The following is a 27759-nucleotide window of genomic DNA, read 5'->3' as shown; positions in this document are numbered from 1 at the left end:
TATGTGGATTCCTTTACAATGCAACCTGATCGCATATGCTACGGAATCTCCCACCTGGTTGTCATCAGACAGTACTGACCTCAAGCTGGTGAGCCCTTTGTCTTGAAAACAAAGGCATGCAAAACACAAACTGAAACCTCCTTCACCCCCCTGGCAAGAGGAGAAGGAACTAGCCAAGGTATAAAGATAGAGAACAGCTTCCCACTGGTATGCATGATGCAGACCCACCTTTAGCATTAAAAGTGTGACAATACTGTAAAGAGATTTTGGTCTCGTTCGTCATTGTCAGAGTGGGATTATTAAATTGCCACGACCCTTACCCAGCCTAGAGGGAAGCTCTCTTAATCTAAATAATCTTTTTTTTTTAAATCTGATGGGATTTAGTTGTTTGATGCAGGTGGAATTGTTTTTAGGAGGGAACCTGAATGACACTGAGCCTTGGCCTTACACGGAGGCACTAACAGTTTGTCTGATTTTGTCTGTAAAGAAGCAGGCAAACTTGTTACATAATTTGGTAGGGAAGAGTTCAGGTGCAAATAAGGCATGTGTTATTTCTGTTCAACATAATCTTCAGTGTGGCATTTCTCCATGGTTATTTACCATAGATAACTTTGCAAGGGGAAGAGCAACAATAAGATTTCAATCCGGAGAGACTTTATTGCAGATATGCAAAGTTTTATTTGTACATACATACATACATACATACGAGTCTTTGGAGATTCGACTCCATCGTTATAAAATATTTTAGTTTATTTTAAAGGAGTAGAAAACCAAGACATTGTCTTGATTACAATGTGCGGAATTACTTTACCTTGCCCAATTATGTCTATTTATTTCAATTTCTCACTGTCAATAACCAGCGTCGGTACATCATCAACAGGGGACGCCATTGTTGTGTATGTGTGTGTGAGGTCAAAAACTGTAACTGGGAGTATACTATCATGTAGGAGTTCACAGGTAGTAAGTAACGGATTAGACTGCCGTTCCAGGGCATTTTTACTGGTACAAGGTTGTGAAAAAACTGGATATGTGTTGCCTGGAATGCAGCACAAGTCAGGTATGCTAAAGCAATATTTTAGGAAATGCAATGTTACTGGTGCGTCTGGGAGAAAATCAGCTTCAAACTGAAAATAAAAATTGGAAACCGATCAGTGTGTTGTTTAAATGCTCTGTGCAATAAAACACAACACATCTTTTTGTAGTGCCCATGATGTTTCCATATTACGACTTAAAGCTCCTAAACACAACAAAGTAACGAGAACAACATGATATATGGGGAATGAGACCATCCGAAAAGAACGTGAATGCATATTTATTTAGTTTTTCATTTATATATTTTACCCAGAAACGTATTATTTTAAAAACTATATTATACTATATTAAAACTAAAAAAAACTCTTTATTTTTTATTTTTATTATTAGTAATAAAGAACATACATCGACATTTGTCCATCTCATTGCCTTCAAAACAAATACAAATATCTTTATCCTTAAATGGAATTGCCCAGTGTTCTGTCTTATAAAATGTTGACCATCAATTCAAAATATTTTAGTATACATACAGTGAAAGACCAAATGACAGATTGTTCTGATGGATTGAACTTCTATAAGTGAAAGAATATTTAATATCATGTTTGATTCTCTTTAATCCTCCTGAGGGCAGAGTTACTTCTTGTATACAATTCGTGATGTTTATATGAACAGTAATTTTTCGGTAATGTCAACTCCCCCAAGGAATATTCCACTACTAAACGGATTGATCACGGACATTGCACCTCAAAATTGTATATTCTCTTGGTGTGACTGCTAACATGAACATGACTGTCGCAGACGGGAAAACAGCAGCGCCCGGTGCCGCCCCCAAATACGTGCTCGTTCACGTTGTTCCGCAACGCACGTTCAAGTGGACGTCCCTTTTGCGTAATTTGCGCGCCACCTCGTTCCCGAAGCATTTCTTTTCCCGAAAGACTAAAGATAACGTTAGATGTTCCGATTTCAGGTGAGTATTGTACCCCAAGACCCATGTGCCCTTTTCCTGAAAAGGATATCGGATGTTTTACTGAGAGCTGATAGTAATAATGGACGGTGTTTGATTTATATGGGGAATGTTGTCTATTGTTTATGCGACTGCCAAATTCAATGTGGTTGGCGGCCTGTGAATCAGTCAGCTTGGCTGGTGATATGAGCCCGAGGAAAGGTGAGCGCTCCCTTCCAATGGTGACAAGGATAAGCTTATTGTTTCATAACTTAATCCCAGTTATGAAAGGTCAATATGCGACAGTTTAAAGCTGTGTCCCCACAGTATCATATTAGTTGGTTTTAAGGAAGCAGTTTTCTATCGACCTGCGTGATGTAACGTCAGCATTAGCATTGTGGCTAACGGGCTCACTTGCTACCTACAGGGTTACAGAAAATCCTGGAGAAAAGGTCAGGAGTTCTGTTTATTCATATTATTTAAACTTGGTAGTCAAAGGGGGAGCTATAAACTGGTATGTTTAACGTTACCTAAATTACTGCCTCGAGTGCTGCTACTCTGTGTTCTCCAGTGAGTTTCCCCATGCCCGGACACAGTTTACTAGCTAATTGAACTGGCATCAGTCACTGCTATGTTAACTTATAAGTCATACTTACTTGGGCTAGTATTGAGTTAAACTGAATTGTCAACCAACTAAATTTGACACATTTTGACCTCTATAGTGCATCGGTTGCTACTTGACATTTTATCATGCTGGCTAAGTTATGTGTTTTGCACCTAGCGTTAATTATTGATGACTATATTTGCTATTTAAGCCAAAATGGCCAAACACCTTTTATAGTGTAATGTTGGGCTAAAAACATAGATTAGTCACTACACCTTTACAATCCATTCTCTTTTCTTCCATTTAATGTTTCTTTATTCTTGGAGTGTCTTGTAATTTTTTTCCCTTGTTGCTGCAACGCTTTTAATTTCCCCGTTGTGGGATGAATAAAGGATTTTTAATCTTGAATCTTAATTTTTTTCTGGTAATTACATAAATTATTGTAATTAATCTGGTAATTAATTTAATTATTGGGTCTGTATGAAATAACTGCATGATAAATGCCTTACGCGTTTGTGCTTTAAACGGTGCTAATTGTGTGCTGCTTATAACATTTTAGTTACTGTACAAAGAATCAAAAAATATGTTGTTAAACCCTTGCAAACTTAGATTAGTGTTCCTGTATAAGAATAGTTTTTTTAAAAACATAGATGCATAAACTTAATGTAATCTACTAAGATTGATATATATTAATATTTATTACACCAAATTACTCCTGTCTTGTTTGGCTTGTAGAGCTGGGCTATATGGAGAAAATCAAATCTCATGAGTTTTGACCAAATTATCAATATTGATATTGCGGCGATACTGCCGTTTGACTTTTGGTCCTTTCACAAATATTCACACAATGAGATTATAAATAATCACCAGAATCACCAGTAATGTTTATATAATGACTAAGTGGGTAAGGGCAAAACAGGTAAGCTCAGAAATGACCATGTTTCTGTAATGCAGGCTATAAAAACAACACTTATATCCAAAATTTAAGACACCATCTAGTCTCTTATATTGATATTATATAGATACATTGCCCAGCCCTAGCGGGTTCTTAAGGACACACTCAAAAGCGCAGCGCAACTCATTTCACATACGTAAAAATTTACGAGACCTTGATGAATTACACAGAAGTATTTAATGAACACTCAGTTGAGGAGAGAACTTAGGCAGGCGGTACAGTTTAACCACGGTGCGTTATCATGTCGTGCTGTCTTGACGCTCTGAAGTTCTTATCTTCCTGAAGATGCATTTAAACAAGTTTAGCTAAGCTTTCAATGCAAACAAAGCTATTGCTGGCACCGTAAACACAGATTGCTTAACTAAAGCCTAGTTTTCACTGACCTCCAAAAGGAGATGATCCGGAAACCAAGCATTCCTTTATCACGCACCTGCGGAGATTCCCTGAATCTGTATAGCCACATACATCTTTATACATGAACTAGGTTATTAGAGACTGGCCAAATATTCTTGTCCCCTGACCTGGGACTTACGAATGACCTCATGTTGTTTAAGCTTTCCCTTTTTCTCATTGTACCAAGAGATGGTCTTTCTGGAAATTCCACCACATGGCTGAGCCACAGATTTGTCTGCTACCTCGATTCAATAACATTTTATTTATAGTATCAATTTATAACAAGTATAATATCAAGGCACTGTACAGATAGAGTAGATGTAGAACACAATATAATTCACATGGACCCAACAATTCTACTAATTCCCACAAGAGTGAGCATTTAGTGCGACAGTGGCGGGGAAAAACTCCCTTTTAGGAAGAAACCTCGGACAGACCCAGGTAGGTGGTGTCTGACAGGAACGGTTGAGGGAATAACAAGCATTAGTAACAAGTATTTCTGGGACATGGAAGCACCCAAATGGAAAGAGAGGAGCTCAGTGTGTCACAGGAAATCCTCCTGCAGTTTAAAACTACATAATATTACAGCATAATTAAGAGAGACAGGTTAAAGTGAGGAGCCTGGTCAGGCTAGAACTCTCCCCAACCGGATCGGGCTGTACTGCCCTGCCTCTCTCTGATTTTGTTATATTATTGATTATATGGTAAATGAATCTGACGACTATGAAGCAAAGCAGGTGGGCCTTACTTACTTACTATAAGCTTTATCAAAGAGGAGAGTTTTAAGTTTACTATTAAATGTGTTGACGGTGTCTGCCCCCCAAACCCAGACTGGGAGCTGGTTCCACAGGAGAGGAGACTGATAGCTGATGGCTCTGGCTCCCATTCTACTTTTAGAGATTCTATGAACCACAAGCATTTCTGCGTTTTGGGAGCGTAGTGCTCAATTGGGACAGTAAGGCACTAAGAGCTCTTCTAGATATGTTGGTGCTAGACCATTTAGAGCTTTGTAGGTCAGGTGAAGGATTATAAATTAAATCCTGGATTTTACAAGAAAGCCAATGCACAGAAGCTAATACAGGAGAAATATGGTCTCTTTTCTTAGTTTTTGTCAGAACACGCTCTGCAGCATTCTGGATCAGAAAGAATTACAGTAGTCAAGCATTCATGGACTAGTTTTTCAGCATTGTTTTGAGACATTCCTAATTTCGGCAATGTTACGAAGATGTAAAAAGGCTGTTCTTGAGGTTTGTTTTAAGTGGGCGTTACAAGATAATTCCTGATCAAACACAGTAGTGCTGGGGGACAGGGGCAATACCATCCATGGTAGCTATATCTTTGGATAATCAGGTTTGGAGGTGTTTAATGCCCAGCACAATAACTTCAGTTTTGTCTGAGTTTACCATCAGAAAATTGTAGGTCATCCATGATTTTATATCTTAAATGCATGCTTGAAGTTTATCTAACTGACTGGTTGTGTCTGGCTTGACCTCCTATTTTATAATAATAATTTATACTTTATTAACCCTGCAATGGGAAATTACAATTTACAAACCATACATTTGTATTGGGTATTGCGGCTGGGCCAAAGAAATTAGTAATTCTGGCTGCTTTCATAGTCGTTCCACATACTTACTGTATTTGTGTAACTAATTCCCATTTCCTTCTCTTTCCTTCACATCTCCATGTCCTGCCTTCTTCTTTCCTTGTTCTCACTATGTTCCTTGTCCTTTTATGTCTTCCTTGCTGTCTTTGCAGTCCCTGGATGAAGATTGTACGCTGGAGGAGGAAGACGACGGACTGATACAGGAGGAAGATGAAATTGATCAGTTCAACGATGACACCTTTGGAGCTGGGGCCATTGGTGAGTCATGTAAAAAAAAAAAAACATTCACAAGTTCCCAAAATTGAAATTGAATGAATACAATATTTGCGTTAAAAACGGTTGTTGTACCTGGTTTATTCACACGGCGTATTACTTTAAACATGCTCTTTTTGAGTTGGAGTACACAGTCCGTACACACGATCTACAGTTAACCACCTTGTGCTGGCTGTGCTGATGTTTTTTCTATGGGGGGGAAGATCATATTATTTCAACTCTGACCGTGTTGATGTTGATTTTTCACGCCCCAACTAAAACCAGAAGCAACAACGTATACCTGCGCCTTAGTTTGTTTCTGCAGCCTACCTTGCAGTTTTACCTTTGATCAAATGTAGCCGGTCTCACAGCAACAGTAAAACTGTATTTAACAATATAAAGGTTAAACTGCAATTAATCTCCGGGTCACATGCATGCTGAACCGTGGGAGTGGTCTGTTACACCTATACTGTATATTCAGTGTACTGATCAATAGAAAATGCATTTTAAAACAGAAAACATTACACTTCATAACGCTCTGTATTTGTAACACGTGTTGTATTATGTATTATTATTATTGTAAAAAATGTGCTACAACTATATCTGTGAACCAACAGTAAAAACAGATACCTTATGTAAGTCACTCTATTACCTGAGTGAATCTCCAAAGGTCTATCTGGGTTTAGTGTAGAGGATGGATATCCGACCCCAGCCCGATGGGACCCAAAGGTAACTGACGGACCGGGTTTCAACAGATACTTAGAAATGATGTTTGGGTTCAGGTTGGGCTCGGTCACATCAGCGCAATAAGGCATAGAGCTGAATTAGCACAACTTTAATGCATTTCTTTCACATCTACTGCAATCAGATTCATTGTGTTCACTCAGGAGGAATCACTGGCCGTGGGTAGGGACTTTTAATAGCATTTTGAACATGTTTAGAGGCTAAAAACACGTTTTAAACGTGCCCTGTTTAAGCTTGTTGGGTGCTAACTCTAGCAGGAGGACAACATGGTGTAGACAGGACCAATTGTTTTTGTTTTTCTTGCTACAAATATACAAACAACAGCTTTGTATTGGAATCAAACTGAATGCTCCTTTTAACATAAACACCAGTTAACATAACATTATAGATATGACAGAAGATACAAATTTCTCAGCTGTATGGGTAGAGGTAAAAACAACTTTCAGCTTGTGTATCCTTGCTTATAGCTCCTTAGAGATCCTCGCTCTTCGGGGCAGGAATAAAAGCAGCCTTCACAAAGGCGGACCCCAATGACACCCGGTTCAACTGCTCCTCACCCTCTTTTATTGTAATTGTTTGTTTATGGATAGAAAAGTGCACGTGCCCTGAGGTTCATAATCAAACAAGCAAGCAGACAAGGCACTACCTAATAGGGCTGTCACAATGGTGATGAATGCTTCGAGTCTGTCTTCCCTATTTTGTAATATTGTAACCCTAAAAAAAATCCTTAATCAATTACATTGGGCAGCATATATAACAGCAGGATATTCTAACAAAGGAATATATTAATGATTAAATAATAATAATCGGTCTCTGAGGCTAAGGCTGGACAACATATCTATATTATATCTATTGTGATATGAGACAAGATATTGTCTTAGATTCTGGTTTTCTGGTTTTAAAGGCTACATTACAGTAAAGTGATGTAATTTTCTGAACTTACCAGACTGTTCTAGCTGTTGTAATATTTTCCTTTACTCACTTATACATTATATCCACGTAATTGATGATTCTTTTTCACAAATCTCGTTGTGTAAATATTTTGTTAAAGCACCAATAGTCAACTCTACAATATCACAAAATTGAAATCATGATATTTTGTCAAAAATATTGTGATATTTAATTTTCTCCATATTGCCCAGCCCTACCTGGCGCTTTTAGCGTCATTATGGTATGACAGAAAAACGCTGCAGAGTTATTGGAAATGTTTGGATTACACAAGTCTGAAACAATACTACACAGCCATAAGTATTGGGTAGGTTAGGGCTTTGTAATAACTGCATTAATAACTTGCTTGATTTTTTGACTCACCTGCTGAACCCATGATCTTTTCTAGTAAGCTTATCCAAATCCTTCAACCCATAGATCACTAACAGTGGAACACTGGAACTTAATTGAATTGAATTGAAACTACTTATAATAACTGTGCAGTAATACAGGGTTTAAACCAAATGAATAGACATGCAGAAAATTATAATTATAATAATTATAAGAAGAATAATACATTTTATTTATAGGCACCTTTCTTGACAATCAAGTTCACCTTTACAAGACAAAAAAATAGCAATAATAGTAAAGACAAACTGAAGAGCAGATGAGTGTGAAAAAATGTGTTTTCAAACGGGTTCTGAAAAGGGAAAGAGTTAATGTTGCAAATGTCTGGTGGAATGGAATTCCCGAGGCCTTGGTTATCGAACAGGCAGGAGGTAAACAGATGAAGAGCTCCTGAGAGTACGGGTGGGTGTGTTGATATGAAGGAGGTCAGTGAGATACAGAGGAGCGAGGAAAAAAAACTGCACATCATTCCAATATTGATTTATTTATTTCAACGTTATCAATGAAGCTTCAAACTTTTCGGTACAGCCCTATTTGTTACCTTTTTATAAACACACTACTGGGATTGTAAAATCACCTGTGAGACAATTTGTCATAGTTATAACTTATAAAAATACGAATGCCTGCCTTCTCTCCTCTTCCAGATGACGACTGGCAGGAGGAACACAAACGCCTCGCTCAGCTTGATGAGAGGGACGGACTAGAAGTGGGACTGGGGTTAGGAGGGGAGATGGGAGGAGAATCAAATTCAGGAGGAGCTAAGGACTCATCTTCCACCCAGCTTCCTTCCTCTACGGACCATCTCCACCAGTTATCTTCCATCCCTTCACTCAAATTCTTCTCGTCTTCCTCTGGACCCCCTCCACCAGGTCAGTGATGTAATTATCTTCTTCTTTTTTTTTTAAGATTATTTTTGGGGCTGTTCCCTTTTATTTGATAGTTACAGTGAATAGACAGGAAAGGGAGGGGTTGAAGGGGGATATGACATACAGCAAAAGGCCGCAGGTCACATTCAAACCAGTGCCGCTCAAAGGACTCAGCCTACCTGGGCTTGAACAGTTGTTTAAGATAATATTTAAAGCAATAATATACATGGGAAAAAAATACACCTGGTTGGAAAATCCCAAGTGAAACTGTATTTTCAGATGTGGAGGATCGAGGAGGGGAAGGTGACTTGGCTGAGTCCCTGGCCAGGCTCATCCTGGATGCTGACCCTGCCATTGCTGGGGTCGGAGCAGCTGAGAGACCTGGTCCATCCCCCAGCTCTACAGGATCCAGCCTGTCTGCTCTGCAGGGCCTAGACTTACCCAGAGTCCTGCCCCAGCCCTCCATCCTGCATCCCACTCAACCACACCATCACCTGCAGCACCAGCTGCCTCCTGGGCCGTCTACCTCAGGTGAGAATTACTGCAATAATTATTTTTCTATTAGTGATATCAGTTAACGAATAGACCATTGTCCATTGCAAACCTTCTGACGTAACTACTGATGATGTGAAAATTGACATGATAATTTGCCAAGTAGGAGGCTTTTATCTGTGTTCTAATTACAAACAACATTACAGTTTTTAATGTGTGCAACACAATGGTGAAAGTGAAACAAGTCATCAGCTTTTGGCTAAAGGCCTGGTCAGTCCAAGTAAAAGTTATGCATACGTCATTACAAGGGTTGAGAAACATATCCCATTCAAACCGACATTGTAATGTATTGATGTTATTTTGAAATTGCAAAAGCTGCTTAAGGTTTCACAATCTAACCAACCAGAGGGTCAGAAACACCTGGCCTCCTGGGCTTCACGTGCAAAAAAGAAATGTTGCCTAGGCTCCATGTGACATTTGAAAGAGGGTAGATGCAAACTCAAGAGACTAGATGAAAATTACAACAAAACAGGGTCTCTGAAATTGCCAAACTTTGGTTTCAAACATTGGTATCTGTCCAGAATTTCACTAACTGTTTATCTCTACACACAAATTCACAAGGCCCTTTTTGGTGGACTATGCCATTAGGTAAAACTGCCTATGTCCGCAGAGCACAAGTCCTGCATTCAAATGTTTAAAGTAAAAGGTGAAACAATGAACAATGCATCATATTTTAATTGGGATATTTTGTGATTTGTCAGTCAGATAAATGTAATGGTAAGATGTTGTTGTTTATGCTAAAATTATACATTAAGTCAGTAGTAGGCCTATACTATTCAGCTGCATATTAACTTGTTTTATTTTGGTGTAAAATTGTTCTGGAAAAGGTTGCAAGCAGCAATGTAGGAGCCCAGTGCTGCCTTTTCTCTGTAATTTGAATCTGTAATTGAAAGGGGCTTGTTAAAAAAATAATAGCAGTGTTGTGTTCAATCTGTGAGTTTGATTCTGTGAAGAAACGGGTGTCAACTTTGGCCCATATTTAAGGAAGATAGGAAGGAAGCAAATGTTGAGCATGCTGGTTTTTTAGTTTATACAGTAAATGTTTGAGTTTGTATAGAAAAATGTAAATACTGCTTTTTTTAACGGTCTGTTATTATGAACACAACTGTACTTCTAATTTTCTCTCAAGTTGTTTTCCATTCAAAGATTCCTCACACTCAGTGAATACAACAATTCACCGTAGGGCAGGGCTAATGCTTGTTTAAAGTGGGCCTTGACCGAAGCCGGATAACAATTTGCACTTAAGAATATAGTTTATTAAGATATAAAAAATAAAAAATGGGCAGTAGTGCCCTCTACTGTCAAAATAAAATGTAGCCTTGCTTTCCTCGTGCAGTCATCTTACAATTACAATTTCATTTTTTGTGTCTTCAAAATCAACAAGTGAATAGTCAGTTTTAGTACAAGTACATTTAAAATCAGGTACTTTCTTAAGGAGGGTTGTCATTGTGGTATTGTATGTCTCTAGTTATTTGTACTTTTACTTAAGTACTGAGATTCAATACTTCCTCCACTACTGCTCTCGCTTTACAATAAGAAATTGCGCTCGTAATATATATATATTTTTTAAAGGTTTTTCATATGGGGCAATGGCTGCAAAAGACAACAGTTGATTGTTATTTTGGTACAGCAGCTACAACACAGCTAATACTAGTGCTGTTAACAGCAGTCAATCTAACGGAACTTCTTTTAACTGAGCCAGCATGAGTTTGCATTTTATACTCTGTGGTCCCTAAATGGTACCTATACAAGGTGATAGGAAATATTTGTTGTTTCCTGTCCTGCTTGGCACCACCTGTCAGCATATTTTGCAGACCAGCTCAATCTGCTCCTCGTTGCACGTCGCCAACAGACAAATGCTCACAACAGGAAGTGGGCGTGTCCGGAAATCCAAAAAGCCATTATCGTGTAAATTGACCTGAATTTTATTGCAATCTCTTTTCAAGATTTTTTTATCGCCCAGTCCTAATTCACCATGCTTTGTGTTCAGTCTGAACAGTGCAGTGGTGTCATTGCTAAGAATAAAAAAAAAAATGTTTAGTTTTGCCACAAATTTACCTTTGGACACAACAGCTTATTTTCAGCTACTTTGTGACATTGTGGTTTACCCTGCTGTATTTGCCCTGTTTAATTTAAATCTCTACTACTCCAGGCCTTCCTCCTGGCCCTTCTCCCTCATCTTTGCTCAGTTACCAACAGCAGCAGCACTTGCTGCGCAGAGGGACTACTCCTATGGCCCAGGTTAGTTTGAAAGCCTGCAAACTAATTGGTTGAAATGCAATCCCCCTATATTTAGTCCCTATAAATCGGATTGTGCAAAGGACAATTTAAAACGAAGAAAGTTGCTACAATGTGTATTAAACTTTGTAGAATATTTTTGTTTCAGGACCTTTTAAGTTTAATTTTTTGTATTATCACTAGATGAACTCTCACAGTATCTGGGAGAACAGTATGGGCTTTGGACCGGTCAGTATCACCCCCGGACTGGTTACACACATGGAGGTAAGGGACACTCACTCTTCTTCTTCAAAGCACTGGGCATCCATATCTAGTTGACCAGCTGCTCCTTGGCGGGGGGGGGGGATAGCTTTAAAAACTGCATAGGGCATAACTTAAAACAGATTTGGACAATAGATTACACTAACAAAGTTAAAAAATGAAGTGAAAAAATGCTACTCACCTCTGCGTTGCGAAATTATTGCATAATAATCTAAATCTATGTACCTGTTGTTATTATAATTGGATTGGGATGTACAAAATAACCAAAATTGTAATATGATGGGGATGTACATAATAACCCAAAACATTCGTTCAAGATTAACCGGGAGTACAGATTCCTTAAACCATTTTTTTTTCATTAAAGCCCCTGCAGCTGGGACATTTTTGGCCTCATTAGTCACAAAAAGCAGTTGATATTAAGTCATTTAGGTCCCAAATGTAAAAAAAATTTAATAATCTAACAATTTAACATTACGATGTTTAATACACAAAAAAAATATGTCTCCTAATCTTTGTACATGAGGGCTTGACCGAGCTGTTAATTCATCATCTGTATTTTTCTAATATTGTGTTCACCATCTTCTTCCACTTCAGGATAGTCCACTAATGTCTATTATCAAGGAGGTGGGCCTTCCTAAACGACCTCCTCAAGGCAGGAATGATGAAGGACGGGATTTGTCAGAAAGGGTCCCACCTCCACGCTCTTCTTCGCCTGTTATTGGCTCCCCTCCGGTGAGGGCAGTGCCTATTGGGACGCCACCCAAACAGCCTATGAGCCATGCCCTGAATAATCAGGTGAATAATCGCCAACTGTTCTTCGTCCTACTGTGCTTCCTTACCGATACTTTTTCATCGTTGTTCCCCCCCCTTTTCACGGTTGTTAAGGTGGTTGGTAATGGTGTTTTTTCCAATGGCACTTTTGGCTGCGCCCAGTCCAGTGTTTTCACACCATTGCCATTTTAAACCGTAGATTGTATCAAAGCTGACACCAATGCTTTGAAGCTTCCCTCGTTGCCCGGATCATCAATGTCAAAATCTGTATTTGAATCCTTTTTTTATATGCATTACCAGTGAAAATCCAGTAACTCATGAAATAAGGAATAGTAATCCAGGCTCGGCACTGTTTGGTGTGGGTGTGGGTTTGGGCCTAGGTGTGGGGTGTTCCCGACTACTGAAATTGATTTGATAGACAGATGGGAAGGAAACAAAACATCTCACGGCCTGCCTCACTTCATTCTTGCACCTCACCTGTAAAGGAATTGTTAAGTTGCTGCTGACAAAAACGTTACTTGATGTTGCTGCTTCATAATAAAAGCTTTTAACTAACAAACTTATGGGACTTTTAACGTGAAGGATATAGGAACAAAAGTTTTGGCAATTTATTTTAACCGTCATTGACTCAAGACAAGCACATTACAGTAAAAGACACACCTTTAAGTAGTCCCCCTGTTGTAAAGGAGATATAAATCCCTGCCGTGCTGTCTGAGGCACCAAGTCAAGCAGAGTCAAGACAAACCAGCACATTTCAAAAAAGCCACATAATGTTTTTGATGTCTGACAATTTGGAATGCCATTTGGCCTAGTAGAAGACAATTGTTAACTTACCACAGTCTTTCTTTTATACTACCACAGGATGTCCTAGTCAGAAATGTTTTAAGTTTAAACATGTAGGCTTTACCGATGAAATATATACAGTAGCAGTAAGTTTTTACTAAAGTCGAAGATGTATGGTATCTAGTTGGTCAGTTAGCCCCATTATAGTGTGGCTAGCAGTCTTATTTGTTCTAGTAGTTACCATGCTGCATCATATTGTGATAGTACTTAACATGTAGTTTGCTTTGTTTTTGTCAACCCTGTCCTGTGTCTGTGTGTATGAATGGGTATGTGTAGATTCACCACCCCACGGCGGTTCATGTGAGAGCCCCAGTCCAGCACAGATATCCTCCTCCTTTTCCTGAGCGCGTGTCACCCAACACCCTACTCAATATAGCTGTGAGTTTTCCCTCTCACCATCCTTCCCTCTGGTTTTCAGCTTTGTATGAACATCACATCAAAGAGCATCAGTGTTTCCCCCACCATTGTCTGGGGGGGTTTGACTATAATCAATGAAACTGGCTACACCAGGCACGAGAGCAGCGCGTAGCGGTGCGTATGCTCTGCGGAGATTAGCTCTACAAGCGTAAAAATAGACAGTTTTCTATATATATATTTTACGTAAGGTGTGCGTTCCTTTTACACAGAAATGGATCATAAAGTGTAATTTCTTTTAAATTAAACAACCGATATTTAGGAAACAACTTAATGACTGTAGTTTTTATGTTTTTTTCAAAAAATAAGTGCACTAAACCACAATTGTGCTATTTTTCACACAATTAAGTGTTTCTACACCCTGTCAATACACAATGTGAATTGCACATGTGCAGAACGGCCACCATCTTTGACAGCTAGCTACGGCAACATACTTTTACCAAAGAAATGCGTGTTTGTTCCTCGAGAGTGTTTAAATTCAAACCCTGATCTTTTTTTCTAAACTTAACTTGTTGTTTTGGTGCCTAACTTAACTGCATGGCGGAATGATGCTTTTTCCGGCCTAAACTCAACTACCCCAGCTCCTGAAAGGCCTGGGCGGTGCCCGTACCGGCTCACAGTCCCCTATTGGTGACTGAACACAACTACCAACTGCCACTGATACGACAGAGCTCTGTATCCGGCATTGCGGACTTCTGTAGTGGCTTAAAACAACTACCAAATGCCCATAAGTTTTTATATATATATATATACATATAGATAGATAGATAGATAGATAGATAGGGCTTAAACATTGGGTCTGAAAATCTATTTTATTATTGACAAACAAGGTTTTAAGTTGTCTCTGTACTAAAGAAGATGTCCTTATTTGCTCTCTGTTTTGCAGTCCAACAAATGTTAAATATTTAATACAGAAAATTATAAATTGGGCTTATCTCATCACGGTCAAAGTTTTTCACGGTGTTTAACTTGTAATGGGATATAAAGTTTTTAAAATTTGATATTAAGTTGCTGCTCATCACCCTGGGTGCTAGATGACACTTTTAGACACCCCATTTTGCAATAGTGGCAACCGGCACAATTGGTTCATTTACATTTTAGCATACATTTAGCATATAACTTAAGCAGATGCACATTTTGTTTTCCCATCTTGTATATATTTAAATATTTGTTCTTATATTTTATTATTATTCTTTCATGTATATTGTATGTATGTATATTTTTTCCTATGTGCTGCTGTAACACTGTAATTTCCCATTTTTGGGGATAAATAAATATCTATCTAATTCTTGGCAAGAAAGCATCAATTTTCACATTTGATTTTTATTATAAGAAATAAAGACAAAAGAGACAAACCAACTTATATTTTCATTACTCCAGAGTAAGAAGTTTTTTATGTGCTGTTTTTTGGTCAGAACTCTCCACTGTGTCGCGGCCCGTTCCCTCCTGGAGTTGGTCCTGTCCTGTCACAGATTCAACGGGCTCAGCTGCTCAACTCTCAGGTTGGTACAGAAGATGGTCTTTTTAGATTTCTGAAGTTACAGATAACTGACTGTTTTGTAGATATGCATTATATCTCTGTTAATGGGTCATATCTCGAAAATAAGAAAGCCTAACTGTAATAACGCTTTGTGAAATGTGGTTGCTACCAAAGTAATTAAATGTACAATGGCATGTGTATCATGTGGCGTATTGCACATGCAGGATCACACACACACGCGCGCACACACACAGGTCAGGAAACTGCTTTTCAAATGAGTAATACTGACACAGCAGCTCCAATTCTTAAATAGTTATAAATTACATGAATTATTCTAAGTAATTCTCCCCCCCCCCTCCCCCCCTTTCCCCAGGTGGCTGGTTTTCCTCATGGTGGTCCAGCGCCTCATTTGTTACCAGGTGGTGGTTTTAGGCCGTTCTTTGGGGGCCCTCCTCCTCCACTTGGTCATAGAATGGGTCCGCCACCCCCTCATGGCCCCCCCAACCACACGCCACCTATCCGGCACAACACCACACACCTTCACCCCCAGCACCGCCGCATGCTCACCCAACGCATGCAGAGCCGGGGAGGGTAAGCAAGTGTGTATGTTTGCGTGCATGTGAACAATGAGATTCTAAGAGCTGCAGTACTGTGGTCCCGGATCACTAATGCCTAGTTTACACTACACAAGTTGTTACATGTCCGGTTTTCGGAGCACCCTGACAAAAGCCCTAGATCAGACGCAAACTGGTGTTGGCTCTATTATCTGGCCTTTAAAAATGGGATCAGGTGCCAAAAAAACTGTTCAAAACATCCCTAGAAAGGAGATCAAACCTCACAATTCCTTGCAACAGGAACATTTGAAGTGGCGCGCCATTCACCCGTTTATATCCAGCATAGCGGGCGGCTGTGGCTCAGTGGTAGAGCGGTTGCCTTCCAATTGGAAGGTTGGTGGTTCGATCCCCGCCCCTGCAGTCATTGTCGAAGTGTCCCTGGGCAAGGCACTGAACCCCGAGTTGCCCCCGGTGCTGCGCATCGGAGTGTGAATGTGTGTGAATGTTTATCCGATGAGTATGGCATCCCGGCCACAGTGTATGAATGTGTGTGAATGGTGAATGTTTCCTGTAGATGTAAAAGCGCTTTGAGCAGTCGTTAAGACTGGAAAAGCGCTTTATAAATACAGCACATTTACATTTACATATTAACCATAACACTGAAGTCTGTTTTTCCAGAAAGTGACATTAGTTATTTCTAACAAGATGTTTTTAATTTCATGTTTAAAGTTAATGATGATATTAAAATCAATTGTATTCATGCTGCTGCATTCAGTATGAGTTGGAGAGTCTGCAGTGGAATAACAATAGTCCAGCCTCAAAGCTACAAAGGCAAGAACTAGTTTTACAGCATCATTTTGTTGAAGTTTGTTTTATGTGGCTATTAAAGTATATATCCTGATTAAAGATAGTTAATGTCCTTAATTTATGTATCCAGATGCATGTTTTGTAGTGCATCTTTTGAACATTTTACTTTCACCATCAGTAACATCTACCATTTCATAAGTATGCCAAGTGCAGTTGGATTCGCATGTGCCACGATTGTTTTTTCCTGAGTCCTTATAAATTCTCCTTTTACAGCTTTCCTTGGCCTCCGTCAGTTACGTTGTCTATCTAGGTTGATGAAAAGTAGTTAGAAAAAATACATACATAATTTATTTTTGACTATTTAAATGCAGCCTATGTCATCTTTGTCTTTTATCATCCCTTTAGGGACCGTGGGAGGACTGGAATGGACCGGCGCAGCAGGGACCCCTACAGTAACCTTATGACTCAGAAAGAGAAGGAATGGGTAACCAAAATCCAGATGATGCAGCTGCAAAGTACTGACCCTTACTTGGATGACTACTACTATCAGGTTGGTTTTTACATACACTGGCTTCAGAAAATATTCAGACTTCCACACTGTTTGCACACTTTGTATTGTATTTTAATATGTAATTTTAAATCGATAACAGTTTTGTTACTTTCAATAACCATAATAACATAGTTCAAACATGTTTTACAATGTATTAAAATTCAAAAAGATTAAATCTCTACGTAAGTATTCCAAGCTCTTGCTGTGGCACTCCAAATTGTGGTCAGGTGTATTCTTTGTGCAATGTGAACTTTTTGGACATAATGTATGTACAATAGATCCCACAATGCACCTGCATTTCGGGACTAAAACCAAGCAATGACGTCCAAGGAACTCTGTAGACCTCTGCAATAAAATTGTGGCATTGCATAGATCAGGTCAGGCGTATAAAAACATTTTAAAACCATGTTTCCAGGAGCACAGTTGCCTCAATAATTGTGAAAGGAAAATTTGGAACCACCAGGACTTTTCCTATTGTGTTTCTTCTTCTTCAATGAGGTCTTGGTACATTTGTTTGGTCCTCTTTTGGTGCTTAGCAGAGTGCGATTGTTGCATTCACACCTGCCCAAACAAACCGCACCAAGGGCAAGCAAACTTCAGCCAAGCTAAATGAGGCAGGTGTGAAAGCCCCCTCAGTGGCAGGGCCCTGGTCAGTTAATGTATTTTGATTCTATAACTAAAGATCAGTAAGATTCATAATTGTGTTTAATTTATGTATGTTGACACCAGGCCTGTTTTGCAGTGCTTTGTTCTTAAGTTGTTTTTGTCTCAACATTCAGAACATTGATATGCACTTTAAACAAATATTTGATCTGTAAAGATAGCGGAGTAATGGAGTCCAAAATCAGAGAATGAAGTCACACTCTTACTGTGTGTCTCGTAATCTGAGCTACTCAGTTCTTTGTTTTGTTAGCGGGCCTGGCCATTCATGCATGATAGTTTATGTGGTTGTACGTAAGTAGCTACAGAAAAGTACAATAAACACTTTTTTCCCAGAAAAGTACATTTACCTTTTTATCTAAAAAGTAAAATGTGCCGTCTCCAATGCACTTCCTGTTTGCAATGAGACATCAAGAGGCCAAATTACTCGCATTTACACTTAAATGACCTGCAGCTCTGCCACACACACACACACACACACACACACACACACACACACACACACACACACACACGGCCCTCCTGCTTGTATCAGGCAATTACATTGGTATTGGCCCATGTTAGTAATTTACTTATATATCGGCATAGGCCAGATGAGCAAAACTACCAATGTCAACAACCGATGATTACTTCCATCTAGCTGCTATTGTGTGTTTGGGAGTGTGTTTTTTACAGCCATGTGGAGATAGTGACTCATTGACGCAGCACAGGATTTAAATGCTGAAGTGAAGACTATAATATCCATGGTCTGGAAGTTTGCCCCAGTGAAAAAAAAGACAAGAAGTACTTGACTTTTTGTATTGGCCTGGCATTGAGTTTCAGGGCTCCGGTGACCCTTGCGTATTATGTAATGTAATTTCACGTGAACTGGTGAGGGCCTTGCCCTTCGTGATCCCAAGAACCATCCTGCACTCCAACGCGTTGATTAAACCAAACAAGTCCCTGTGACACGAAGGACTGAGTTGTACTGAGTGTCAAAAAGTTGGTCAGATGACGGTCAGATGACTGTGTGTGTGTTTGTGTGTCTGTGTGTGTGTGTGTGTGTGTGTGTGTGTGTGTGTGTGTGTGTATAGAACTACTATGAAAAGATGGAGAAACGTCAGGAAAGAGAGAGAGACAGCAGCAAGAAGGAACACACCACCAAATTGATCACTCCACAGGTGGCCAAGGTTGAACACACCTACAGACCAGGTAAATAACAGACCAGAATATATCTACACTCCCTAGTACGTGATCAACAGGGTCATTTAACTGTACGGAGGATTTGTGTTATCAATGGCGTATGGTCGAAACATAGGACGTGGCTTTGCACAGAATTCTGTTTCGCACATGCATGTCCAATGCTGGTTTCCCTTTAACAAATCACAATCGACTCAAAATGTGGAACAGCTTTGGCGGCTTCATGTCACATCTAGGGTTGGGTATGTTTTGTTTTTTGTTTTCGAAACGGTGATAAAATAATACTTTGCTAATGCCTTAACGGTGCCTCAACTGATACTTTAAAAAAACACAGAGAGAGAGAGATGCTGCCAGATATCTGGGATGTGTCCTGTGATATACCTCGGACACAACACTGTGTCACTACATCAGATAATTTCAGAGAATACAGGCGGTTATCCAATTATAATGATCTCATCCACATTGTTGAAATCATTTAAATATTGTGCCATGTCACTGAAAATCTTTGAGATAACTCCGACCTATAATTTCTGTTGCCTACTCTGAAATAACACACCTTTTTCTCAACTCACGTTCCACACGCTGTCTTCAGACAAGATGCAAATTTTGTGTTAATAAATACCTATTACTAAGCAAATACAAAACTCAGAAATGCAGTAATAGGCTCTATCCCTATTCAAAGACTGATTTGCTGCATAAAGATGCACACATGCTAAATCAGCTGTCATGAGCTGCAGAATTAACTCTTTAAATTAACCCTGAATTCATGGTGTAAGAACAACAAACAATAGTTCTAATTTGAGGCACATAAGGCTTGCAAGTCAACACCTCCATTAATATTAAACACATAGTCAGTGCAACTCTCCGCAGCGTGCCCAACAATATTGCAGTCCCTTTAACACAACACAACATAACATAATTATGAAGTAACACTAACAACAAACGACAATTACTAACTGGTAGTTGCACACACACACTGCACAAAACTTAGAACTGAGTACAGCAACAAAATATTATATTACCTATTTACAAACTGCGCAGTCTGTTTCACAAAACTGAAACTTAGGCCGTCTTGTTCGGCGAGCAGCGGAGGGTAGCAGCATTCCTGATTGGCTGCTTTTCAATCATTCAATGTTACCTAACAGGTAAAAGTGTGCTTTCTGTTGTGCAGAGAGAGTGGTGATAAGACGCTATATTACTTAGGCCATTCATTCTTAAATGTCTATCGCCAAAATTTAGCCTAATTTTGGAGCATTATTTAGCAAAAAGCTAGCTTGATATAGATCTTAAGATTGTCTAGTTTTATGATACCAGTTTCTCCACTCTAAAACCTTTTAAAACTAGCCAGCTTCAGCCTCTTAAAAGAGAAATCTTGGGATTTTATTAATCAATTTGAATTGTAAAATCTATTTTTTATTTCTATACCCAGCTCTTTTTTGGTTTAGCCTTATTAATCTCACACATGATACTGGAGATCCCTAGGGAATGTTGAAATGTGTTTGTCGACAGTTCAGTTTGCAGGCTCTCTCGGTAAGCTGACGGTCTCCAGCGTCAACAACCCTCGCAAGATGATTGATGCCGTGGTGACAACCCGCACAGATGATGAGGTCTGTTTGCATGTTTCTTTTCTTGTACACAATGGTCTCTTTAAACTGACCTGGCTAAATTGACTAACAGTAGAGGCTTGTTTAGGATATGTCACTTCCTGAAGCTGCTTCCCAGTTAGTCACATACCCTTCTCTTTAACTGTGAAAGGGGGGGGGAGAAGAACCTTCAAAAATATGAACTAAGCTCAACACACTGAGACCTGACTGTCAAGTCAAGATGTTATGTGTGGTCTTCATATGAGGACTTATTGTACTTACTTGGCATTTTCTTTTCTCTGTCATTTTATCTGGGCAACAACAAATCAAATCTTTTTTTTTTTTTTCATAAGATTATTTTTTGGGCATGTTGTGGAAGTTTCTGTACAGGGAGGGAGGAATTTGAGTGGCATAAGAGCCCTTGTTGAAACAAAATAAAGACAGGCTGCAAACTGGATTCAATTTCTGCAGAGAACAATCAAATGACGAGAACAGCTTTCACAATGAACGGAGTTACAAAGTGGCCAGAGTTCTGGTGAATACAATCAGTAATACACCTCCTTATATCCCCGTGTATCTGTCTCTAGTGCGTCAAGAATGACTGGAGCCGTCATTCTGTCTGAGAAATCAGAGTTTTATCTCGTCTGTAGAATGTTTCATGGCTCCAACCTTGCTTACAGTAGAGAAATGCAGAGTCATAACATTTTTAGCCGTCGCCAACACTGGAGGACTTATTTTAGGATATTTGAAGTTTGAAGGATTTACTTAGATGAAAAAATCCCTTAAGAGATGAACAATTTTTGAAAGAAAATCATTGTCTATGTCATTTTCCCATTACATTCATCACTTTTGATTACAAACTTAATCATTACACATTTTAAAATTACTGAGAGGAAACATGCATATTGCACGTCTGGAAAAATATTGCTTGTTTGTAATTTTAACCTCTTCGTTTTAGCTACCACTACAAATATTAAAAGAAAAATATGAGAATCAAAATGGATTCCATAAGTCCAAATCTTACTAAACTTTGGGAGCTGAGTCTTAATCGAGTTTGTCCTCCTTACAGGCATTTTAGGCCTTAATTGACAGGACACCTGAATAAATAAAAGGGAAGAGAGAAGGGGAATGACATGCAGCAGAGGGCCGTAGGTGGGAATCGAAACCTGGGCCTGCTGCGTTGAGGAGGAAACCTCTATATACGGCCGGCCGCCCTACCAACTGAGCTCCAACAACACAAATCTTTAACGTCAGATGTTTAAATATAAATACTTAGGTTCATACGTTCACCACGCAGTCATATTGTAATTATAAAATGATCTTGCGTCTTCTACATAAATATTAGGTTTCATCTGGGACAGAAGATATACATTTAACTGCAGCAAACCCACTGATCAACCACTTTTTATATTGAGCAAAACACCACCTGTCGATCTTCAATTTTAACTCTAATATCAGTTCACACATATGACGTTTAACATATGACACATATCGCCGTTTAAACGTTAGTTGTAGTGGGTGCATTTCTATCCCGCAAGCTATTAAACAAGGTAGATAACGTTACATTATATACCACTAACATAGCAAACTTTTTTTGTCATGACTAATTATTTATTAGTCATGTCATTAGACTAATAAAGTCATTAGACTTTATTAATTACTCAGCATCATTTCTATTTGAGAAAAGAACAACTTCATCTGGTGTTTAATGTGGATAAAATAGCCTTGAACAGCCTACTCACTACATTACTGTCACTACCCGATATGAGTCGAGTGCAGTTGGGTAACGTACAGCAGACAGGGGACCAAACCACTGAGAGGCAAGGGAGGGGGGACTTAATGTTTTTTGGGGGGGAGTTTGTATTTTTTTACTACTTACAAAGATATGTTAAGTATACATTATTTACAATATACAACATTGTTAAAAAATGAAATTTTTAGGCAGGGAGAACCCTTAGATGGGGATGGTCTTCTAAACCAAGTACTACCCAACTGGATTGGCCGCCAAGATTAAAGCTGTCGGCATTAGCATGCAGCTACTAGAATATTTAGCAGTAGGCTAATGTTAGATGGTAGCAGCATTTTCTACCGTCAAAAATTGCAAATGAAGGCTTCTGATTATGACTCTGTCAGATACAAGAAGTGCCTTGCAGTGTAAGGTGGTAATATATGTGGACAGTTTAACACAGGGAAACTGTCCCACAAATTTGAAAGTAGCTTACATTTGAGAAACGAACACAAGGAGGCTAACCTATCTTGTCTTAGCAAGACAAGCTGGTGGTAGCAGCTGGTTTGTTGACCTTAGCGTTCTGACTGGAGAATGGTGGCATAAAAGATCAGCCAGATAAGGTGGTGCCAGACCATTCAAGGCTTAAAAACAACAAAAACAACTAAAACTAATACAAACTAAGCATTTTCAAAAAATAAAAAAATAAACTAGCAAATCCGCTTTTAAAATCCAGTTAAAACTCAAACTGAATTTGAAAACAAAAAGTCAAAACGAAACAAAAACAAAATCTAATGAAAAAATGATAATAACCTTGGTTTGGTAATGCCAATATGTTTTGTTTTGTTTGTCATGGTCAATCAAAATAGTGGCAGAGAATCGTGAAATCAATTCTAAGCAAACCCTCTGCTGCAAATTTAACTAACTGTTTGCTTGGCTTTGGTCTCACGGACCAAAAGAGCCAGTCAGCTGCCTCTTACTCGCTTTGTTGTAAATAAAACAAAACCACAAAAAACATTTTGTTCTCAAAAGTAAGAAATGCAAAGGGCAGTGAAAAAAGCAGTTTGAAAACAGCACAGTAGCGTGTAGTGCCATAATGTTGCTATTTTACTCTGCTCCTTCTGGAATATTTCCTTTTGTTATTAATTCCGGTCTGTTTTTTTAATCTGAAGTATTTTGACTGCCTAACTCCAGGAAAAAAGGGAGAAGCAGGTTTGGAATAAGAGGAGACAGATCCTCTACACTGTGGAGAAGGTAGGTCAAGGAAACTCTACATGTCAAGCACATTTTCCAAATGCAGGAAACACTGTTGGATCTCAAATGTTTTATTGACTATCTTTGTACCCTCATCTTTCTCTGTCCAGATGTACAGTTTGATGCTGGAGGTACAAGACTTTGAGAAACGTTTTGTCCAGGTGCCAGAGGAGGACAGGGAGGCTCTTCTCGAGCAGCATAAAACCAACACCTTGCAGCTGTGCAACTCTCTGCGGGAGAAAGAGTGGGACGACAGGTAGGAGGGAAGGATAGATTAAGTACAATACAACTAATAACTGCGTAAATTACATAATTTAAGATATGGGATAAAAAGAGATAATTAAAACACCCAATATATGCCTGTCTCCACACACTAATTATTTTCTTTCCCCTGATAAGAGTGAGTGATGAGCAGTGTGTGATGATCATGTCAGTGAGGAAGGGCAAACGGCTCATCTCCAGGCTCCTCCCTTTTCTGCCCTCAACCCAAGCTGCCGCCATTGTCATGGCGATTTCTCGCAATCTTCCTGCCCTGGCCAAGAAGGACAAGCAGGACCAGGTAAACCATTTCACAATGCAATCTCCCAGTATAGTTTTTTCTTTATTTCGGCTAAGGCGCTTTGTAAAAATAACAAAAAAAACAAACAGGTGCTGTGCCTTAAGGCCTTTACACACTAGGAATGTTTTTTTTGTCCAATTCAATGTTATTTTTTTAAAGTTTTATTTCTGTGCTTTCACACTGTGAATAAAAGCATCCAATTATAATACATACATTAGGATCCATACATTATAATAAAACAACACAGAGGCTGTAGCCCGAATCATAGGACATGTATAGCACTTGTAATTTGCTTTGGATAAATGCATCAGCTAAATGACATGTAATGTAATTTTTGGTAGGGAAACTCCTCTTGTTTTTCAAGCCCTGTCAACTAGTTTAGCTTGTTGAAGGCTGGCTACTGTTAATTACGAAAGGATTTTACATTAAAAGACAGACAAGATAATCTAATTATACAGACGGTGAAAGCTAAGAATTTTATTCTTACTTTTTTCTTGTTTAACGTTACATCTAGCATTGGCTATGATTCAAAACGCCACGGTATTGCATCAGATGAAATAAGATCTATTAATGCAATTGTAACACTTGAAGCTGCACAGTTTCTGATTCAAGTCTACAGACAACGATTTCAACAGTTTTATAGCTACCTGCACTTACCAGCCGCTGTCTTTCATCCTGTGCCCTCCTGTTCAGGTGCTGTGCTGGTTAGTGGAGCCGATTTCTGCTGTGATCCAGTCATTGTCAAGCTCGGCCCTTACAGACTTGCTCCAGGAGCTACAGGGCAATGAGGGCCAACTGGCCAAAGTATTGCACAACAAGGTACACACACACACACACACACACACACACACACACACACACACACACACACACAAAACATTGATGATTTATATGATTTATAATAATGGAATACTATTACATTCATTTCAAGTTGAACTTTTTGAACAAGAGCACAAGACAAAGAAAGAGTTTACTTGCAAAATGTAATTTCCAAAATAATCAAAAATTGACTAAATGCACAGCCCCTACCCTGACAACTCTTATTCACAAAGAAGAGGAGCTCACTGCAATTCTTATTGGGAAAGACAGGCCAAGGTTTGAAATGTTGATGGTGTCAAACAGGGCTTTAGGGTTGTGTTTACTGGAGGAAGTGTGGTTAGCAACTCCTCAACCATATTGTTAAAGGTGCAGTAAGTGATTGTTGATATTTGAACAGCTGCCAAACAAATGCAACCTGATCTACAGGTTTGGATGCCTTTTTAAAATCATGTCCAACCAAGTAAATTTAGGTGGACTCCAATAAAGGTGTAGATACATCTCAAGTACATGATAGCACCAAACAAACACACATCTCTGTTTCTGTCTAGTTTGGTTTGACACTGCTGTATCTGATCCTGAGTGAAGGAGAAAGGATGCAAAGTTCCGACCCCAACTGTCAACTCATGGACGACAATCGGTGGTAAGCTTTGTGTGTCAGTGATGTCAATTACTTTCTTGTATAGTCCCATGGAATCAATGTCAATTGGTACATTTAATACAATGAAAGTGTATCCAGTGTTCCATAAGATACAAAAAAATACTAATTTGTACGGTAAGAAAAAAATCATACCGCAGCAGCTGTCGTCATAGTGACGCATCCCAAAATGGCTCTGTGCCCAGGACAAAACTCTGCCAGAAGTCATTTTTCATTCCTTCTATCCTCTTCTCTTCACGCTTCTTTAAATGTTTTTTTGTTTTGTTTGCATATTCATCCACACTGGCCTTCTCTTTCCTTCCAGGACGGAGTTGGTGTTTTCAGTGACGAGGGAGTTGCTCAGCGTGCCGACCTCATCACTCTCTTCTCCCCTCTTCACCCCTCCCAACCTGCTCTCCCTCTTCTCACGCTACGTTGATCGGCAGAGGCTGGAGCTGTTACAGGACAAGCTACAGTGAGTTACATCAAATCACACAAAAAGTGTCATGTTGCATTTTGTTAGCTGCTTTGCGTGGACAAGCTAGCACAAAGAAAACAAGCTGGTTATACTAAAAACAGTATACAGAGTTAATCCTTTTAAATAGTTTTATTTAAATGTGTGTTTATTTAAGATATTTATGTTGTAATGTACATAAAGATCATGTTGCTGTAAACTACTAAGGTCTCCTCACACTGCTTGTGTGGCGTGAGTTTGTCAGCTGTGTAGCGTGTCTGTTTTATTTCAGCTCCCACGTTAACAAGTTAGAGGTTACGCGCTGCCTGCGTGACACACATCTCAAAATAAGCATTGGTCCTATTTCTAATATTTTTATTATTTTTCAAAATAAGCATTGGTCCTATTTCTAATATTTTTTCACGCGACATGCAGGCATTTCCAGGCAAAATAGAATATGAAAAGATGTTTATACAAGATGTTAATATATTTAATAAATTCCATTTTGATGTTTTCAAAGGTTTTGACATAAATGCAGATATAAAAATATATATATATATAAAAGATGTAATTAAAAAAAAATATTTATATATTTTTTTTCAACTGTCAATACAGAACAAAATTTTCTGTAATGTATTTTGCCGTCAATACTGCCGACGTTGTCTCAGCTGCTTAATCAGTATATAATATTGATAATTTGTTGGTAGACAGCTTGATCCGTTTTGTCTAGAAGAACTTTGTTCGCCAATATTTGCTTGAATGCAGTGTGAAAATGAATGGAAAAACTAAAATGTCTCAAATCAATTTGATATACCAATCTGATCGCAAAGCTTTAAAGCCGTTGGATGGAAACGCACTTTCACCCGCTTTATTCACATGACTTTTTTATTACATAACTTCAGATAATTCGATTGACAAGTGGATGGAAACTAGTGTGCAGGAATGATTTGGGAAATATGTTCTTTCATTGTGTTAACATCAAAAGTTTAAAAATAAAATCTAACAGTTTATTCATTGCCTTTTTTTAGGATCTCTTCTTTGTCCAGATAGAAGTTACAACAGACATCAACCCAACACCCTGCCCACCGGTTGCAGACCTGCGTGTGTGTGTGTGTGTGTGTGTGTGTGCGCGTGTGTGCGTGCGTGTGTGAGTGATTGATTTTAATACAGCCGAATCTCGAGTCACTTTTTTGTGTTTAGCTTCTGGTGTTTGGTTGTCTGTGTGAATGAACAACAGTGACACAGCGCATGAGAGATGGACTGTATGATGATGATCTGCATTTTTAAATATCTTGTTTATGATTATGCCTGTGATGAACCTTCAAATTAAAAAGTATTTCTATTTCTAGTGTTTTAGTCTGATCTTACACTGCTAGAACCAAATGTGTGAAACATTACGTACTCCACCTACAACTGTGTCAAACTCACAATGGACAGTTTAAAAAAAAATAAAAATGCAGCATTCTTCATCCTTATCAAAACGTGGCCGCATAATCTTGATAAACACACTCCATACATATGAATGCTACGGACAAGAGTTTGGTATTGGATGTGTTCTGGTTTGTCCTACAATCACAGTTACGGAGGCTTTGGTTGATGCAGATAAACAGTCCATGTGGAAAGAAAACAAGGTGAAACGCATTGGCTGAATTGTAGACTTTGCCAGACCTTCCTCCACACGCTGCGGAGGA

At 38.9% G+C, this 27759-nt stretch overlaps 1 protein-coding gene across 1 annotated transcript; it reads left to right on the top strand.

The window, feature by feature from the left end:
- Positions 1 to 1864: 1864 nt before the first annotated feature.
- On the top strand, positions 1865 to 27416 carry patl1 (PAT1 homolog 1, processing body mRNA decay factor). Its single transcript, XM_034897768.1, has 20 exons — positions 1865 to 1999; positions 5686 to 5791; positions 8509 to 8733; positions 9010 to 9261; positions 11435 to 11523; positions 11704 to 11784; positions 12376 to 12576; positions 13672 to 13773; positions 15225 to 15311; positions 15663 to 15880; positions 17056 to 17200; positions 18934 to 19051; positions 20549 to 20646; positions 23543 to 23602; positions 23713 to 23858; positions 24002 to 24161; positions 24855 to 24980; positions 25529 to 25620; positions 25940 to 26089; positions 27097 to 27416. Exons 1-20 carry the CDS (start codon positions 1985 to 1987, stop codon positions 27116 to 27118), a joined length of 2493 nt encoding a protein of 830 aa, XP_034753659.1. The 5' UTR covers positions 1865 to 1984; the 3' UTR covers positions 27119 to 27416.
- Positions 27417 to 27759: the final 343 nt, after the last annotated feature.

The sequence above is a fragment of the Etheostoma cragini genome, chromosome 2 (assembly GCF_013103735.1).
Source record: "Etheostoma cragini isolate CJK2018 chromosome 2, CSU_Ecrag_1.0, whole genome shotgun sequence".
Lineage (NCBI taxonomy): Eukaryota > Metazoa > Chordata > Actinopteri > Perciformes > Percidae > Etheostoma > Etheostoma cragini.
The sequence above is the reverse complement of the archived record's forward strand: the minus strand, read 5'-3'. Positions and strand labels throughout refer to the sequence as shown.